This window comes from Sinohyriopsis cumingii, chromosome 4, assembly GCF_028554795.1.
Source record: "Sinohyriopsis cumingii isolate HCF-2022 chromosome 4, ASM2855479v2, whole genome shotgun sequence".
NCBI classification, from domain to species: Eukaryota; Metazoa; Mollusca; class Bivalvia; order Unionida; family Unionidae; genus Sinohyriopsis; species Sinohyriopsis cumingii.
In genome coordinates this window covers 56,354,533-56,375,594 of record NC_142964.1, presented here as the reverse complement: position 1 = coordinate 56,375,594, position 21,062 = coordinate 56,354,533, and the positions used below count along the sequence as shown (strand labels likewise).

General features: G+C 35.4%; 1 protein-coding gene across 1 annotated transcript in view; it reads left to right on the top strand.

Annotated features, from left to right (window-relative positions):
* Window positions 1-21,062, top strand: part of LOC149801207 (complement C3-like) — a 333,137-nt gene that overhangs the window by 74,624 nt on the left and 237,451 nt on the right. Inside the window, exons 5-6 of the mRNA XM_089955246.1 lie at window positions 14,242-14,376; window positions 17,648-17,690. Of these exons, the coding sequence (XP_089811372.1) occupies window positions 14,242-14,376; window positions 17,648-17,690 (178 nt within the window). The remainder of the gene's footprint in view (window positions 1-14,241; window positions 14,377-17,647; window positions 17,691-21,062) is intronic.

Genomic DNA, 21,062 nt, shown 5'->3' with positions numbered 1-21,062 from the left:
CACTAACCTGTAGGATGATTAAAATAAGAATTTTACTGATTCTGCCTAAATTTCCATGATCCTGCTAAACTCAAACAGAAACCAGTTCAGTTTCTGATTCGACATTTGTTATTCATTTACATCAGCTCAAAACAATAACAAATGTTATTTCACCAAGACTCATGAGAAGTAGAAAGTTCATTTAAATAATTTTGGATCTGATTCACCATCAGATATAGATGCCACAGTTTGGGGAACCAACTTTTTTCTTTATTTTCACATATTCCTCTGCCATTATATATATAGGGAGCTTGAATTGTGTGATTCCAGGAATGGTTCATGAACATGCATATACCCATCAACGAATTAAATACCCAGCACACTTTTGCATGTCTTCTGATACTTGGAGCATTAAGTTTACAACATCACAGCATTTCTTGGGTCACTCTGCAGCCATTTGTGTTCATTTTCCCAGCATTTTTGGTACTTTTATAGTCACTTCTTTAGATCATATTTACTTTCTCTATCTCTTTCTCTCTCTGTGTCTATCTCTCTTTTTAACATTTGATTTCTTTCCATTTTGGTGGCAGGTGCACATTTTGCAAATACTTCAATGCATTGAATGTTTATTGGCAACGAGATACATTTTCCAAGAGTACACCAGCTTAGTTCATGTGCATGAAGACTGTTGTGACAATAATCACACTAATTTACATGATTAGTGGATGGGTGGTTTAACACTTGCCCATCCAAGATTTTCAATCTAGCGTGTTGAATTTCTTTCATAAGCTAATACAAAAATTGTGAAGGTCCTGATGGAAAACGATTTTGTTTCTGAAAATACCCATTTTGTTTCCGAAAATACCCATTTTGCTGAAATTACATCAGGGTTCACACAATCTTGAAAAGTGCTTGAATTTTGGTGCATACTTTGAAAAGAGATTTAATTAGTTTTGTCTCCAATAGAAATGGCAATTAATATTTGCCAAAACATGTGAAAGTGCTAGGAACTCTTATGGCAAGAGTGAAAAGTACAAAATAATAAAATATGGATGATAGGAATGAATTTAGAATACATTTTGCTTGAGCATGAGAAATTTGAGGTATCAGAAATTGAGACAAATTTCTTAGTACTGTACTACAGTAAAACCTGTCTTGAGAGACCACTGCTATGAGAGACCGCCTGTCTTGAGAGACCAGGTTCTCCATGTACAGATTTAGATATAACCTGTTATGAGAGACCACCTGTCATAAGAGACCATTATGTTTTGGCAGAAGGGGTGGTCTTTCAAGACAGGTTCCACTGTAGTTGGAACAGAATACTCAAATGAGGTCTAAAATTGTATGTTTAGTATGTGGCCCAGAATGCTTTACTGCTACCATTTCACCATAGTTACTATAGATTATTTTACAAAAATATGCGGTATGGCAGTGAATTTATTTAGGGCCAGGAATCAACAAATCACCTTTTAAAGTCTTATTTAGCTTTGACAACATTTGTGTCCATACTGCTTAGAAATAAAATATACTTCATCCTGAACGTAATATTTATTAAATTGTCTTTAAATATAGCAGCTGAAGCAAGCCATCATTAATGAAATATATGACTTTGTATATTCATGTATGTTGATATGATCTAAGAAAGACAACTGTTACTCTCTATTCTGTAGTGGTCTTGAAGGAGTTGCCTTCGTGTGTGTTGATTAAACACGTGACTTGTGTTTTCGTCTACGAGCTATTCTTTTGAAGATATCACCACTTATGATGATACACGCATGCTATCAACATGGTGGCAGCGGTGAACGCATATCCTGATAACGTCTGCAACGTTGATTTTCGCTGGATAAACGCACAGAGTTGAAGAAACACCGAAAATTTGACCAAGCCAGGTCGCGAAAATAGATCACATTTAATTGAACATTCGTCCCGATTTGATTCGTTCGACATGGCGGACTCGTTAAAGCCACCTGGGACTTTAGATATTACTGAAGGAAACATAAGTGAAAACTTCAAGAGATGGAAGCGACAGATAGAAATATATTTGACCGCTAGTGGTTCCCAAAACAAAGACAAGACAGTTCGAACCAGCATCATTTTACACTGTGCAGGACCGAAGGTAATTGACATTTATGACCAGTTTGTATGGGCAAATCAAGATGACAAAAACGATCCAGACAAAGTTCTGCAACAGATTGAAGCCTACTGTAATCCACGGAGGAATGAAGTTCTTGAAACCCACAGGTTCTGGTGTGTGAAATATGATGACTTTACATCGTTCGAACATTTCCTTACCGAAGTTAGGAGAAGAGCAGAGTCGTGCAATTTCAAAGAAAAAGACAGAATGATAAGAGATAAAATTGTACTCAGCACAAGTGGTAAGCTCCAAGAATTGTTGTTGAGAGAAGAAAAACTTGAACTTGACAAGTGTCTTCAAACTTGCCGAGCATTTGAACAGTCAAATAGACATGTGCAAGAAATCAGACAAGACAAAGTACATGATTCGGTGAACAAAGTTGATAACGCGAAACCACGATCACAAGCAGGTGTATCTGGTACTGGATTGGTAAGACCGAAACTTAAGTGCGGTTTCTGTGGACTGTTTCATGAACGAAGCAAAGAAAAATGTCCAGCCTGGGGAAAGAGATGTAACAACTGTGGTGTAAAGAACCATTTCAAATCATGCTGCAAGAAAGTGCAAACAGTTGACCAAAATGACAAGCCCGAAGAAGCTACAGAAGAAGAATTCTGGCTTAACTACATTGACAGTTCGATCAATTCAAAGGCAAAAGCCAAAATGATTGTAAATGACTGTGATGTAACATTTCACATTGACACTGGGGCCCAGGTAAATACAATCCAACAGAGATTTGTCTGAAAATCTCAGAGAATACAGAAAGTGTCACATCTCAGAATGTGGAACAAGTCAACAGCGAAATCCTTAGGGGAGGCAACTCTGACAGTGACAAACCCAGTGAACAATGAAACTTATAACGTCACTTTTGTAATTGTGCCAAATGAGCTAGATTGCTTGCTAGGTTTGAAAGCGGTTCAAGAACTGAAACTGGTCACAATTAACACCGATAATTTTATCGGAAGCGTCAAACACCACCTCGGAGATCTTGGTGAAGTGAACCTCAGACTCACAGATGATGCAAAACCCAGGGCATTGCCAGCTCGCAACATACCGCTGGCAGTGAGAACTGAAGTGAAAGAACAAATTGACCTACTGACAGAACGCGGCATTTTAATACCAGTTACAGAACCAACTGAATGGGTTAGCCAGATGGCAATTACAAAGAAGAGCAATGGATCGTGGAGGATATGTTTAGATCCTCAACCGCTGAACAAAGTGTTAGTGAGAGAACGATATAGACTTCCAACTTTTGATGACGTAGTTCCAGGATTACATAATGCCAAAGTATTCACGAAACTCGATGTGCAAGAAGCATATTGGCATATTAGACTTGATGAAAAATCCAGTCTACTTACTACTATGATAACACCGTTTGGAAGATACAGATGGGCTCGACTACCGTTCGGACTGAATGTATCCAGTGAAATATTTCAGCGGAAACTGAATGAAGCTCTTAGCGACCTTGAAGGCATATTTACAATTGCGGATGATATTATCATTGTTGGTTGTGGTGATAATGAAATAGCAGCTCAGAAAGACAATGATGAAAAGCTGGCAAAGCTTTACAAACGCTGTGAAGAGAGGCACATTGTTTTGAATGAAGGAAAGAAGGATATGGGCCCTGAAATCACTTTCCATGGACACAGAATCACGCCACAAGGTATCAAGCCAGATAACGATAAAATCAAAGCTGTTCTTGAAATGAATGCTCCGACAGACGTTACTGAAATCAAACGATTTTGTGGATTGGTACAGTATATGGCTAAATTTGTGCCAAATCTGTCTGAGACTCTTGAACCATTGAGAAACCTGACTAGAAAGAACACACCGTGGAAATGGACAAAACAATGCATGGAAGCTTTTGAAAGAGTGAAACAACTGTTAAAGCAAACAGATGTGTTAGCAATCTACGATCCAAATAAGGACTTGGTACTACAAGTTGATAGTAGTAAAGATGGCCTAGGAGCTGCTCTGCTGCAAGATGGACACCCACTTGAGTTTGCATCAAGATCTTTGAAACCAGCTGAAAGGAACTGGGCACAAATAGAAAAAGAAGCGCTTGCAGTATTGTATGGGCTAGAGAGGTTCGATCAGTACACATATGGTCGCCCAGTGATTGTTGAAAACAACCATAAACCTCTGGAAACCATCCTGAAGAAACCACTCAGTCAAGCACCAAAGCGGCTACAAGACATTCTAATGAAGATGTTTAGATACAATGTTACGTTTCGGTACGTCAGAGGATCTGAATTAATCATTGCGGACACACTAAGTCGTGCTTATAGTTTGTCAGATGACACTGAACTGACTAGGCTGAAAGTATGTGAGGTCGAAATGTTTGATAAAATTCCGGATGCGCGAATTACAGAAATCAGGAGAGAAACTGCCAAAGACACAACTTGTCAGTTGTTGATTGACCGTATTATAGAAGGATGGCCCAAAAACAAAACTGACCTAAAGCCTGAAGTGAGACCTTATTTCTCTATCAGAGACACACTGAGCTTTTATGACGGTATAATACTGAAAGGGGAAGCTGTTTTAATTCCAAAAGCTTGGAGAGGACAAATTAAAGAACGTTTACATAGTGCCCACCTTGGCTTTGACAGTATGGTTAGGAGAGCACGAGGAACCGTTTTCTGGCTGGGAATGAATCAAGAAATAAGACAATTAGCAGACAATTGTGAACACTGCATGGAGAGAAAGCCAAAACTCCAGAAAGAGCCCCTGCGGCAACATGATGACGGCAACTACCCATGGGAGAAAATTGGGTTAGACTTGTTTGAAATACAGGGTAGAAACTATTTGCTGGCGATTGATTATTACTCAAATTTTATAGACGTTGATTTACTCACCACAACATCATCAAGTCAAGTTATTATCAAACTCAAGAAGCAGTTTGCGCAATTTGGAATACCTAGAATAATCATCAGCGATGGTGGACCACAATTTACGTCTGACGAATTCAGTCAGTTCACGAAACAGTGGGGCATTCAACATCACGTGACTTCTCCTCATCACCCAAAGTCAAATGGCAAAGCCGAAGCCGGTGTGAAGATTATAAAAGGCATGATGGTTAAATGCCTGAACTCTAGGACTGATCAGTACGAAGCACTGCTAGAACTAAGGAATACTCCAAGACAGGACACTGGTCTAAGTCCGGCCCAAATGATGTTTGGGAGAGAAACAAGATCAATGCTACCTTTGGTTCAAAAGAAGTCGCCCAGAAACAAGAAGCGAGATGCTAGGAAGGACTGTATCAAGAAAAGTTATGACCGCAGTGCTAGAATTAAACTAAAACTTGAAAACAGTCAGCCTGTATATTTCCGACACAAACCAGATAAACCCTGGAGAAAAGGTGTTATTACAGAATCAAACGACCGAAACTGTATTGTAACTTCAACGGATGGTGTTCAATACAAGAGAAATAGTGAACACATAAGACCGACATCAATCCCAGTACAAATCCGCGATAAATCACCGGAAAGAACAACTGTACAGGAGCAAACGGCTGACACGCATGTAAAGGAACCTGATCAGAGGCGTCCCGTACCAGAGTCGACATGCCTGGAATCAGCGACTACACCAGTTATAAGACCCAGGCGCGAAGTGAAGACGCCAACCTATCTCAAAGACTATGTGAGGTTTTGAGTCAGTTCTATGCAGTTGTGAGGGACATAATAATCCCCTGTAGTGATCTAGAAATGTTTTCAAGTGTTACAGTTATTGTTAGCTAAATTAGTTGAATTTATTTGCATTGCATTTTGATGACTGCATAGTATAAAATCCTGTCTTCTTTAAATCATTTTCAGTTAAAGTCTAGTCAATAATTTTTATCTAAGTCAAAAATCCAAAGCCAGTACTTTTTGTAACTGTAAATTTTATAACCTGTTAACTTGTTCATAAATTGATGTTTTGTTTAGATCTCAATTAGTTTCATTAGAGAAAAAGGGATGTTGATATGATCTAAGAAAGACAACTGTTACTCTCTATTCTGTAGTGGTCTTGAAGGAGTTGCCTTCGTGTGTGTTGATTAAACACGTGACTTGTGTTTTCGTCTACGAGCTATTCTTTTGAAGATATCACCACTTATGATGATACAAGCATGCTATCAACAATGTATGTATGTGATGTTTATAGATGCTTACAATGACTAAATTGGTGTTACCTACCTTCATGCTTTGTCTTTATTGATACATGCATCATACATTGCCGTAGTGTTGAACATCCATATGCTTTAAGAGACCTTAACAAGGCGTTTTAAATTTAAATAAATTGTCAATTTTCTAGAAATGACAATCAAAAATTCAAAATGGAAAGATACTTTATCATTGTGATCAAAATCTATCTGTCATCAGAGCAAGTAAGATGTCTTAAGGATAAAAATAATCAGTCCAAACTTACTATTTTCTCATGCCTAAGACTTTTTATAATGATCGTTTGATGTGAGTTGTGCAGAATGAAACTACTGTGCTGGGCAGTATGCTTATTATTCATTTTTAAGTATGGACTTGCCTTCATCATGTGTAGAATATTGAAAATAGAATTTATTCAGATTAATGCTCTTAAAATTAGAATTTCCTATTATGATGAAAGACCAATTTTTAAAGCAATATCTTAATTAAACAGATATCCCAGACTCATATAGCAAACTGATATAGCAATTATCATAATTTTCCTCTTCATATCTGGAAGATCCCTGTATTCCAAGCAGGAGGCTACAGCACTTCTCAGTGTACAGAAGTTGCCTAGAGAGGTGTCTTATAGTTTCGTCAAACATTTCCACCAAAGGTGTGATCTTTGAGGAACTTCCCTGAGTAGGAATGTTGCCAGATCCAGATAGTAAGCTCCTTCTTCCTGATGAAAGGGAAGTACAGTTATCATCTCATGCTAGTAGACCTTGAATCAAAGCAAGATCCTTTTTGTCTGCATCAAGTTCCCAGAACACAGACTCTTCTATAAGGTTTACATCATCTGACTCATTAGGTCAGGATGATTTGTCACAGGAGACCAAGCACAAGACACTGAGTACAGGGCAGGGGTCAGTGGGAAATGTATCTAGTGACAGGCATATAAGGTCTGTAATCTGTCACTGGTCCTCAGGTACTATAGGCAATGTGTCACCAGGTATTGGAGACTATCAGTGGCTGATGTTCCATGTGATATGCACTGTTTTTCTGTCTCTGGGAACTGTACAGTCAACATTGGGAGTTACTGGGCACATGATACACCTGTCCCTTGATAACTGACTCACAATGGGGTCCACAAACATAGACCACACTATAAGCAAGGGCACAAGTTAATGAGGGGCCTCCAATAATGAAAAAAATCCACTTTTTTAGACATAGACAAAAATGCGGGGTGGAGTAGAGTAGGGTACTGGGATGTTTAATGACTGAATCCTCTTTTTACAATCACATTGATAATAATTGTTAATACTGCACTTTTTCTAATGAAGTTGTTCATTATAAATAACATTTATTTTCAAAATGTCCAACATGTGAAAGATCTTCCATATCAATACAGTCAATACACTTTGTGATGTGATAACTGTGGTGAGATCAAACATTCAGCACCGGAATACAGGCACAGACACCAATACAATGCCATCAATGTGGTAGCTTTGGACACAAAGCCAAAACTCACACTAGATTTATGGAATAGGAAAAGGGCAATGAGGCCATCTCAACTCCATGGGAAAGCTCTGTTCAGCAGGATGGCCAGTATATCTATCAAGGACTGTCACATAAACCATGCATCCCTTGTCAAAACAGACTTGACCCCCTTGCTGTAGTATTATTTCTAAAAGATGGGAAGACCAAGAAATGCAGGAAATATAATCCATTTGACTACAGATCACTCCAGAAAAAGCTAAACCCTATTTAGTAGGTTTTGTGTACAGACCCCCTTCATCACATACCGATTGGTGTGAATATTTTGAACTTCAAGTAGATAAAATTTCAAATGAAGAGAAAGAATTTTACATTCTAGGCAATATAAATAGAGACCTTCTCAATGGCCAAATAAAAGGGAATTGGATGAATTTTAGTGCTTCGTTAGTTATGGAGCAACTAGTAAATGAACCCACCAGAGTAACATCTACCTCTAAAACACTTATAGATAATATTTATACCAATACAAAAGAAACTATTTTGGAAGTAATGGTTCCAAAGATTGGTATAAGTGACCACTTTGCAATTTTTCTAACATGTAAAGTCAGTGGCAAATCAACAAAAAATAATATCCATAAATCCATTGCCTATAGATCTTTTCAAAACTTTGATACTGTTAAATTCCTAGAAGATCTGACACAGATTCCATGGATTACAGTCCAAATCTTTGAAGATATTGATGATGTTTTTGATACTTGGGCAGATCTGTTCATCAGTATAGTGAACAAACATGCCCCTTTACAAACACACAGGATAAAGAAAGACCATCAGCCAGGCTGGATCTCCCCAGAAATTTTAGAAGCAATAAAGCAAAGAGACCAACTAAAATCAGTAGGAAGTCAAACTGAATATAGGGTTTGGAGGAATAAAGTTAATAAAATGATATGTCAAGCCAAACAAGTGCACTACAAAAAAGTGCTGGATGAAAACCAAAATAACCCGAAAGCTATCTGGATAGTGTTTACAGGGTTTGGTGCAGGCAAATGTATTGACATCTCAAATGTTAACAACTTTTTTGTTCATATTGCTGAAGGACTTAACCCAGAACTTCATCTGATCATCTGGAACTCAAACATTTTTGTGCCAGAAAACTACCAAACGATATCAAGTTTGAAATTCCTGAAATGAGTCCCGAATTTGTGTTAAAATATATTTAAAAAATGGATGATTGTAAAGCTACAGGAGTTGATATGATTGGATCAAGGCTACTAAAGGTAGCAGCACCTGCAGTTGTAGAGAGTATAGCTTTCATTTGCAATGAAAGTATTAGGTCTATTAAATTTCCACAAACATGGAAAACTGCCAAGGTTATACCATTGCATAAAGCAGGAACAAAAGATGATGTAAATAATTACAGACCCATCTCTGTCCTTCCTTGTCTCTCCAAATTGCTAGAAAAACATGTACATGATTCTTTTCTCAATTATTTGAACACTTATGATCTTGTTCATGATAATCAGTCTGGCTTTCACCAGAATCACTCCTGTGAAACTGCACTTGTATTTTTGATTGCTAAATGGCTGAAAGATTAGATCAGGGAGAAATGGTAGGCACTGTTATGGTTGATTTTCATAAAGCTTTTGATCTTGTAGACCATGAAAGTTTGCTTAAGAAGACTAAAAATCTATCAGTGCAGTGAAAACTCTTAAGTTTGCTTACTTTTTATTTAACCGACAGAGTGCAGATAGTATGTTTAAATGGTCAACTTTCTGAAAGTAAAAATATTAATTGTGGAGTATCAGTGGGCCCTATCCTTGGACCTCTGTTATTCATTCTATTTATCAACAATTTGCTCTTAAGATTGGAACTTCAATTTCTTGCACTGACCTCTATGCAGATGATACTACACTGTCTGAGATGGGTAAAACCAAAATGGTACTTGAAAATAACTTATAACATGCTCTCAACAGACTTTAAGTATGGTGCAAGGAAAATAGTATGATCATAAATACAGAAAAAAATGAAACCCGTTCTAGTTACAACACAACAAAAGCAAGCAAGGCTAGATAGCGACAAACTCCAGGTTCAGTTTGACAATGTGAGCCTTAATATGACCTCTCAAGATAGAATTCTTGGTGTATTTGTAGATAACAATCTTACTTGGTCTATTCACATTAAACATGTTTCAAAAAAGGTTAATTCTTATCTTTGGCTACTGAGGAATACCAAAACTTACATTCCTCTTCAGTGTAGGGTCATCTTTTATAAAAGTTATATTCAGCCATATTTGGACTACTGTAATGTAATTTGGCATAATACCTCTAATTCAAACATCGCAACACTTTTAACACTCCAAAAGAGGGCTTGCCATTTATTTCTAGATCAATGTATAGACAATTTTCAGGGTGCAATGAATACTATAAAGTTTTGACAATACATGAAAGAATGTTTCTTAGAAAGGCCAGTTGATGTATAAAGTATCCAGAAAAGCCATTCCTGTCTATCTAAGCAATATCTTTCACCAAAGAAATGATGATGGTACTCCAAATTTAAGGTCCATAAGAAGTTAAAATTACATTATACCAAGGCCAAAGAAGGAATTGTTTTTAAAAAAAGTTTTTAATGTACTGGTCCACTGGTATGTAACAACATTCCCAGTGAGATAAGGCAGGCTCCTAGCATTTCTTCTTTTCATAATCAATGTATTAAATTGATGAAATCTTTAGAAACTTGAACAGTTCTAGTACAAAAAATACAGCCTGCTTTTCTGTAATTGCACATCATTTTCATAGTTGAATTTTTTAATGCAGGATGATATTTTATGTTTTATATATGTTTATGTGTTCACAGATGCCTGTGCATGTGTTCTAGGCTTGATAATTTGAATTTAAAGTTACTTAATTATTTAGTGTCATGTTGTATATACTGTAATAACAGATAGAAGGCCTCAAGGTAGATTATTATTATTATTATTATTCCAACTAGTTTCAGCAACCATCATGTGACATGAAAAGATTCTGTGTATTCTTTGTATTATGTCACTGCTTTTTGTTTTATTGATTAGTCTGGTTCCCAGAGTGGTATTAAATAGTATGCTGCCAAGTCGGAGTCAAGGTGTGGGGGGACTATACTAACTGCTGATACACCTCCAAAGAAGATTCCTTTTATTTAAAAACTAGCAGCCTTTATTTTGTAAGACAATTGTCTATGTTGAAACTCAATTTTTGTATTGTTCACTTAGTACAGTTATGATGTCATTGGAAGTAATAGTGAAACTTCTTATCATCCTTGAAGATATCTCTAAGTGCCAGTTCAGGAATTCTCTGAATCTCATTTGCCCATAATGATCCATATCTGTGAAGCCAAGTTCTTTATTCATTTTGCTCAGTTGCCTTGGTATCTTTGATCACAGTTATGAATGAGTCATTTAATGTAAGGTAGTTTATGTTACATACACAGTAACATTTATAAGTCTTCGATTGATCAACTGAAGTGAGTTCGTCCTACATATGACCAGGGCTGCTAGATTTTAAGTATGTTGGATTTGTGTGCCTTTCAACTTTTCTTTTATTCCACCTCCTTTATTTGATTCAAAATACATAATTTATGTGATTTTACAAAGGAGGCCAGCTTTTAATTCAGTGTAACAATATAATAAACACTTCTGCAAATCAGATACCAAAACACGGTCAGCACTTAATTAGGTTCTCAGAGAAACTCTTGCAGTCTGCTCATCAATAATTGCTTAGTACCATTCTGAAATCCTTATTTTCAGTTTGATTTCAGTCAGACTTGAATTTGTTTTGATATTATTAAAATATTGGATTAGCTGGTAATGAATGAGACCCATGCATATTAATGAGGTGATTAATTGGTTAACCTTTTTAACACTATGGAGACAATGTTTCTGATTCAATTTTGATAAAATGTGTAATATATGCTTACATAATTAGCATCTCAGATGAGTTCCATAATAAATGAAATCCACACCTACTAATTAGATGATCATACATCAGGTTGGCTGAATGTGCTACCCCATCTGGAAGCCATATTTCTAATCTAATTGTGATCAGAATTAAAATATGGGCTTATGTCATGGAAATCTTAGATGGGTGAGATTCAGACATATTAATGTGGTGATCTTGCATCTGATTGGCTGATCTTGCTGCCACTGTTGAGGCCAGTATACAGTAGCAGTTTGCATATGAAAGCATTTTTTCTTTTGGAGGAGTGGGTGTAAACTAATTTTAATTATGTAATATTTAATTGCTACGACATAATTTTAATTATGTAATATTTAATTGCAGTTACATAATTTTATTTATGTAATATTTAATAGCTATTATTGCCAATTCCCTCCTTTGTCCTGCTTTGATGTCGTTTCAGTCTTGGTTAAGTTTTACTAAGTCTTATGTAATGTTTTTGAGATACTATATCCCACTGCGGTGGTGTGAACAAATCTTTGAAATGTTACAGAAGTAAAATGTCATGATGAGACCTTTGTATCACCACCTGAATACTTCATTGGAGCATCATAGTTATTTGAACTGACTTGTGCCGTATCAGGCCTGAACAGAGATTCCAGTATGTTTCTTTAATCTTATAGATCACTGAGCTGCAGGTAGAGTAAGCAAAAATATACTATGGAGATTTTAGAAGAAACCAAAATTTGTGAGCACGAAAAAATGGAAATTGTCACTTTCACTTGAGCCAGTGAACATGTATTCAAGTTAATATTCATCTTCAAAATATATGAAGTTTTGAGAAATCTATTTGCTAGAGTACCTTTAACCATTGACAGGTCTGATAACTAATTGGGAACACCAGCTGTCATAAAGTTTAATAAAGTTTGGATGTTAGGTTTGATCATTTGCACAGCATTTAGTACATAATAGCATACAAGGAGGCTGAGTGCCAAGCGACAAATAAAAGATATTACCAGAATGAAGCTAATTCCATACAGAAATATTTTGGAGTGAAATTCACATTTATTAAGTAAAATAGTTCAGGCTAATGCATCAGCTTCTGTCACAATACTGCATTTTGGCAATCAGTGTCTCTGAGAACTTGGCAATACAAGGGAATGTACAGTATATATTTTATCTTAACATTTTGGCAATCAGTGTCTCTGAGAACTTGGCAATACAAAGAAATATACAATATATATATTTTATCTTAACATTTTGGCAATCAGTGTCTCTGAGAACATGGCAATACAAGGGAATGTACAGTATATATTTTATCTTAACATTTTGGCAATCAGTGTCTCTGAGAACATGGCAATACAAGGGAATGTACAATATATATTTTATCTTAACATTTTGGCAGTCAGTGTCTCTGAGAACTTGGCAATACAAAGAAATATACAATATATATTTTATCTTAACATTTTGGCAATCAGTGTCTCTGAGAACATGGCAATACAAGGGAATGTACAATATATATTTTATCTTAACATTTTGGCAGTCAGTGTCTCTGAGAACTTGGCAATACAAAGAAATATACAATATATATTTTATCTTAACATTTTGGCAATCGGTGTCTCTGAGAACTTGGCAATACAAGGGAATGTACAGTATATATTTTATCTTAACATTTAGGCAATTAGTTTCTCTGAGAACTTGGCAACACAAGGGAATGTACAATATATATTTTATCTTAACATTTTGGCAATCAGTGTCTCTGAGAACTTGGCAATACAAGGGAATGTACAGTATATATTTTATCTTAACATTTTGGCAATCAGTGTCTCTGAGAACTTGGCAATACAAGGGAATGTACAGTATATATTTTATCTTAACATTTTGGCAATTAGTGTCTCTGAGAACTTGGCAATACAAGGGAATGTACAATATATATTTTATCTTAACATTTTGGCAATCAGTGTCTCTGAGAACTTGGCAATACAAGGGAATGTACAGTATATATTTTATCTTAACATTTTGGCAATCAGTGTCTCTGAGAACTTGGCAATACAAGGGAATGTACAGTATATATTTTATCTTAACATTTTGGCAGTTAGTGTCTCAACCAAAATCTTAACAATGAAAAGAAATATATAATGTAGTTTTTTAGCAAATAAGAAAGAAATATATTATGTATTTTACCTTAACTTCATTTACTGGTTTGCAACATCTGAGTTAATAAGATGGTAAATGTGGTCTGCAGCCTGTCATGCATCATTTGTCAGAGTTATGTCCCTTGAGTTGACACTATGTGCAGAATTGATGTAATTGTAATGACGAAATTATATTAATTTTGTATTTTTGATTAGTATTGTAGAAATTAAATATTTCTCACAAAACACAGTACAGCCTAATTATTTGAACTTACCATCTGCAAAAATTTTAAATAAGAATCAACTGTTTTGTGTTTATATACCAAGTTTCTTTGGTCCCATTGTTACATAAATCAGTAAAATTTAATGTTTGTAGGAAGCATTTACTCATAAAGGCAACATGTAGATAAACCCTTAGCACTAGTTTCACATGTGTTAAAATGAATGTGCCATTTTTTCAGGATCCACGTGAGGTGATTATGTCCAAGAAATCTACCCAGTTTGGCCATGATGACAAATTTATCAGAGACGAGATGATTTTGGACAGTCTTGCAGCCAAAGGAATCTGGACTGTCACAGCTAGGTTTGGAGATGAGGTGAGAATAATCTGGGAGCCAAAAGGAATCCAGAATGCTTAGGCAAACAAGAAAAATACCCAAACCCCATGATACATATGGTTACTTTAACCTGTCCAACCCTAATTTTTTAATTTTTATTGCCGACAAATCTTTGAAATGGTTTCAACTTGACAAGGGCTGTTGGCCATGTTTGCATATTATACAGGATAAAATTTACGACAGCTAGTAACCAAGTTATACAGTAGAAACTTTGTGACAGCCAGTAACCAATTTGTCTTGTATTTTGGTGAACTCAGGAGCTCAAGCTAATCTGGACTTTTCTGACCATTTCCAACTAGTCTTTGTATCATTTGATTATTTATTCTTTGACTTCTGACCTAAAGAGATGAAACAATATGTTTTAACTGTTATGAATGAGAAGTTAATCATCTGGTTATTGATATCAGGATGATACCATCTGATTCGGGATCTTTTAATTTAGATATCTCCTGTGTAAGATGACTACCATGTGCCTCTAACACATGATTTAAGCTAATTTTCAGTATTTGCAATTTGCAGATGCATTCCAAAATTAGCTATCCTAATATCTAACATGGGGTGAGAATGGTAAGAGGAAACTGTGATTAGAACTCCAGAAAATAGGCCAGTCATCACATTTATTGAAAAAGAAGATAAAATCAATTACTAATACAGAACAAACAATTATTATTTTTATTACTGCTGTATGATATAAGCAACTGATAATGCTTTGAACTTTGAATTCCTGAACATGTCTTTGGTTTGTGCTGTTGGAATAGACGTACACTGTATGCACTGCAATGAATGATGAAAGGGGACAATACAAATTGTATATAGGTTTGTTTTATATACCGCTTGGAACCAAAAGTTTGTAAAATTATTGAATGATGAAAGGGACAATACAAATTGTATATGGGTTTGTTTTATATACCGCTAAAACCATGTTTTTGTGAACATATTGAATGATGAAAGGGACAATACAAATTTTATATGGGTTTGTTTTATATACTGCTAGAAACCAAGTTTTTGTGAAAATATTGCAGCTTAACCACAGTATGTTTCTCAGTCAATATTACAAGTCGAAACTTCTTTTTCCACAAACAACAAAAACATTATCAGTCAGAAGTTACTGTTCTTTTGAAAATTCAGTGCTAAAACATAATATTGAAGCTCAATACAATCCCTGCTGGCCATTGTTAATAAGTGTATCCATTGACTTTCAGAGTAAAAATGTCACTTCTTGACTGGTGCTTGAACATAGATTCACAAAAAGTGACAAAGTAATATTTTTCATACAAATCAGCTTAGTTTAAGGCATGAACAGCCACTGAGAGAATAGCCTTGAATACAATATACATGAATTTGGTGCAATTACCAATTTACAGTGTTTCTATTCTTAGGTATCTAAGGAAAACTCAGGTCAAACTGAATTTTCTGGAAAATATCAAATAGTTAACAAAATTACATTACATTGACATGTAAAGACAAAAAAAGATTCGAAAACCCACAAACAAATGAAATCAAATACAACTTAAATCAAATATAAATTAAATCAAATATATGTAACAAATGTCTTCTTTGCTTTAAAGTGTTTATTTTGTGACAAGGCAAAATATTTTCATTCAGCAGTTTATTTTGAAACATTGAAGCACGACATTGACTACTAGCCAATAGGAACTGCTATAATTCAAGTCATCGAAGATTATAATCTATCTGCATATTATGCAAAGGTGTGGGGTGGGGTTGTAAGCTGGGAATGGGGTTATGCTAAGATGTGGGGTGGGGTTGTAGGCTGGGAGTGGGGATGCTGTCGGGTGGGGTTGTAGGCTGGGAGTGGGGTTATGCTAAGGTGTGGGTGGGGTTGTAGGCTGGGAGTGGGGTTTTGCTAAGGTGGGTGGGGTTGTAGGCTGGTAGTGGGGTTATGCTAAGGTGTGGGGTGGGGTTGTAGGTGGGGAGTGGGGTTATGCTAAGGTGTTGGGTGGGGTTGTAGGCTGGGAGTGCGGGTTTTCTAAGGTGTGGGTGGGGTTCTAAGTTGGGAGTGGGGTTATACTAAGGTGTGGGATGGGGTTGTAGGCTGAGAGTGGGATTATGCTAACGTGTGGGATGGGGTTGTAGGCAGGAGACAAAGAGAGACATACAGGATGGAATATAGCTTGAATAAATACATTTAATCCAATTGTTAGAAATGAAAGAGCAAAGTCTGGATGCGCATCGAGACCATTGCACTTTTTTCTAAATTGAAGTTAAACACTAGAGTTTGGTTCCACACAACTTTGAGAACTTAACATCAAATGCATTTCTTGGTCCATTTTTGTTTTTTTTACAAACTAATATAATTATAGTTCTAAGGTGTGTGGTGTTGTGATAATTTCATTCAGCAGTTAATGTTCATTTTGAAACATTAAGCATGAAATTACACAGTAGCTGATACATATAGAAACTGTCCTGACTGACTGGAGATTTAAACCCAGGTAATTTTCTTTATTCTATATACCAGATTTCTGTCTTAGGAATCCAGAATGACTGTACTTATATGAGAATTGCTAAGTCAACATGCAAGTTTATCTGATGTGTCTTTTACATACAAATGGTCATACCACCAACTTTGTAGACTTATCTTTTGTCATTTGGTGATATGTGCATGGTCAAGATGGTATAGAGGTTGGTACATTCATCAAAGGTGATAGGTGCTGCTTACCCATTGACCCAGGTTGGAATTTGTATAGGATGAATGAAAATTCTCTAACTTGTATGATAATGTTATTTAATCATATTTTTAAATTCTGTTAATATTATCAACCAGTTTCTTGTAGAATCCAGAGATAGCATTTTCCATTCTGTTTGATGCATATTTGTAATTTTATAAAATTAATTCTATATGTCTTGATTTCTGTCTTAGGAATCTGGAATGACTGCATTTAGATGAAAATTATTTACTAAGTTGACAAACAGGTGTATCTGTTATGAGTGAATGCCTACACCAGAGACTTTTTGGCATCATTTTTTGGTGATGTGTACATAGCTGAGATGGTATAGGGGTTGTTGTGTACAGGTAAGGCAATAGGTACCATTTATATTTAGACCTGGGTTCAAATCTCCACAGAGTATGAATTAAAATTTTCTAGCCTGTATGATAATGTCATTTATTCATGCTATTTCAAAGGCATAAAGCCATGTAGGGTAAGTGTATTTGGGGTGGCATTTGGGGTCAGGGCAAGTGGTTTGGCAGTGAAAATATGTACAGTGAATGTGCTGTGTATTTTTTTTTCAGCTAGAGACACAAACCAGTGCTTTCTTTGAAGTGAAGGAATATGGTAAATATGCTAATTTTAGTGCATTAATACTATATCTATGCATGATTCTCTCTACTCCATTGCTGTCAAGTAAGTGTCTCTACTATCCAGTTTTGAATATTTTCCCTAATCCAGCCAACTTGGTGGACATGTATTTATGTTAAGAGTTCCAAACACTTCGCCCCATTACTTTGTATTGTTGTATTGACTTTCTAAGTTCTAATATTTGTCTTCATTGTAATTTGGACTAAGTAAAATTCTTCATAAATTGTGCTAACATATGCTTTTGCAAAAATGTAAAGTTGCCAATGCTGATTGGGGCACTAAGGTTGTCTTATCTTCATTGTTGGATGTGAGTAGTTTTTGCACAATCCTATAATGCCTAAATGGAAGTGATTGATTTTGAAAATCTTATGAAGTTATTTGCATAATTTATATTGAATAATTTGCTTGACGTGACATGATGGTGATCCTGAATGTAGTACAGAAGAGTAATTTGCCTAATTCTGGCTGCTTCTTTTGACACACCATCTTGTACTTATGTCTGTGAACTGCACTACCTTTAAATAAGTGACAGAATAAACTTTAAAAAGAAATACTTATTTACAGATGAATACATTTTAATATGTTAAATAGATGAGAGAACTATTTGAAAATCGTGGACCCGAATTGTTACAGTCAACCTCATATTGTCATTTGAAGCTTGTAAAACCCATTGCTTAACAATTCAGATTTGGTTTCAAATATTAAAAAGCAAGTTTATTGAATTTTTTTGACCACATCAGTTAGATCAACCACTTTATTGAATGTTTTAAGGAAATATACCTGATATATTTAAAGTGTGATTTTCATTGATTACTTCATGTTATTATATCTTTGTAAAATCCTCTTTTTGTTGCATCTGATTAGGGGAAATCTTTATTTAACATATACACTGGCAATTCATTCCTAACCCACATATGTCACATGTAACCTTCATTGACATCGAGTCAGAATTGGAAGGTAATATTATAGGTTGGTAACTAGTCAAGTATGAGTCTTCTGGTTGGTTAGCAAGTCAAGTTGTTCCCACAACAGGTATCATTAGGTGACAGCTAGTCAGAATAAGTCTGGAACCTTTCCCCTAAACTGCAGTAATTAGTAGGTATTTTTCAAATCAACATAGTGTTTGATGGGCAAATAGTGTGGGCTTTTGTTCAGACATGGTGGTTGAGAGATATCTGTAGTCTCACAATCACCAGAAGTGTGATGCGGTAGTCAACAAACTTGTGTTACGTTATGCGTATATTTTTTTATATGGCCAATCAAAAATCCCATTTCATTTTGGAAAGAGCCTTGTTGTAGTATAATGTTGTTAGCTTTGCTGCACTCACCTTTACATTTCCAGATTGTTAATTGATGACACTAGATGGCAGCCTGCCATATACAATGCTGAATCAAAATTACTTTGCATTAATTGGATGATATTGTTTAGGGAAGAAGCATATATTAGTTTGGAAATAGTTGTTTATGAAAGAATCAAGTACTTTGTTTCATTTCTATGAGGAAACTTTGCAGATGGATTTGTTGTTTTCAGTTATATTTGAATCAACAGTTATCTTAACTCATTAACCCCTGGGCCAAACAGCTAGGTATTCCCCTACATCATACATGCAGAGAGATCACCTGGAGCAGTGTTAACCTTACCAGTGCCTGTATCCCTGAGACTTACTGTGAGTACTTGGCTTGCATAGTTTTTACAAATGGAGCTACTTGCAATAAATGTTCCTTTAATTAAGCTAAAATTTGGCACAGCAGTTCTGAATAAAATTGCTTACAAAATTGTATAAATATCATGCTACATGCAGAAATAAAACTGAAGCATAAAGATAGAATAATTGATTTTCGTAACAATTTGTTTCTCTTGCCATGAATAATCCATAATATCCATTATAAATTCAGACTGAATACACCACTCCCTAGATAACTTGCGCCCTGATAACTTGTGAAACCTCTTATAAAGTGGGGTCAGGCATGGGTCATATTTTTTAAACGAGAAAATACCCCAAAAAATTGATCCCTATTTGTTGAACTTGAAAACAATTGTGATCAAAATTGGTAACGGAAACTTTTATTTATCACTCGTTTTGAGGTTGATAGGACCTGGAAAGTTCAATTAACACAATGAAATATCAAATTTAAAAATAGTTCATACAATGTTTTACATTTTCTTTCCAAATGACATTCCTAGTACACTGCAATTAACAATATGTAAGGAAATTTCAGTCAATGAAAATGTCACTTATGCTGAGTGGAGGCAGATCTTTAATATAAAAAAATACAAATAATTATTTTATCAATTGAAATTTGTGTTCTGGTTCTGTCTTTTTGTTCCTTTTAAGTGTGATCGTCATAAACGCAATGTGTCCTCTTGTAATTAAACGTAAAATGCGTCAGTCTACCTTAACAACTATGCGAGCGTTTCTCTGAGAACCTAATTATGTGCCGACTGTATTTTTATAACTGACTTCCAGAAGTATTGTTGTATTTTTGCACTGAATTGAAAGCTGGCCTCCTTTGTATTATCACATTAATTATGTCTTTTGAATCAAATAAAGGAGGTGGAAGAAACGCAAAGTTAAAAGGAACAAAAATCCTACAAACTTAAAATTTAGCAGCCCCGGTCATATGTCAGTTGAACTCATTTCATTTGATCAATCGAACACTTATAAATGTTATTGTGTATGTAACATAAACTATCTTAAATTAACCGACTCTTTCATAACCGTAATCAAAGATAACAAGACAGCCAAGTGAAATGAATGCTTTGTAAAAAAAAGGGTTTGATTTCACAGATATGGACCATTGTGGGCAAGCCAGTTTCAGAGAATTCTTGAACTGGTACTTAGAGATATCCTTAAGCATAGGATAATAAGTTTCATTATTACTAACAATGAAATCATGACATCAATATTGTATTAATTGAACAATACAAAAATTGAGTTTCGATGTACATTGATTGTCTCAAGAAATAAATGTCGCTTGTTTTTTGTTTTTTTTAAGAAAGGAATTTCTTTTGGTGGTGTATCAACAGTTAGTCTTTTTCCCCGCTGTTTGAACTCCCAATTTGGCAGGATAATATTAAACACCACTATGGGAACCAGGCTCAAGAAAACAAAAATCAGTGACGTAGTACACAGATTTTTTCGCGTACACATGATGGCTGTTGAAACCAGTTGGAAAGATCTTTAATATTTTGGACGTTTTGAAAATATATGTTATTTAAACAGAATAACAAACAAACTTCATTGGAAAAGCGCATTATTAAAAATTATTATCGATGTGATCGTAAAATGAGGATTCAGACAACAGCCCAGTTCCCTAATGCCTCCCCCCATTTTCTCAATGTCAAAG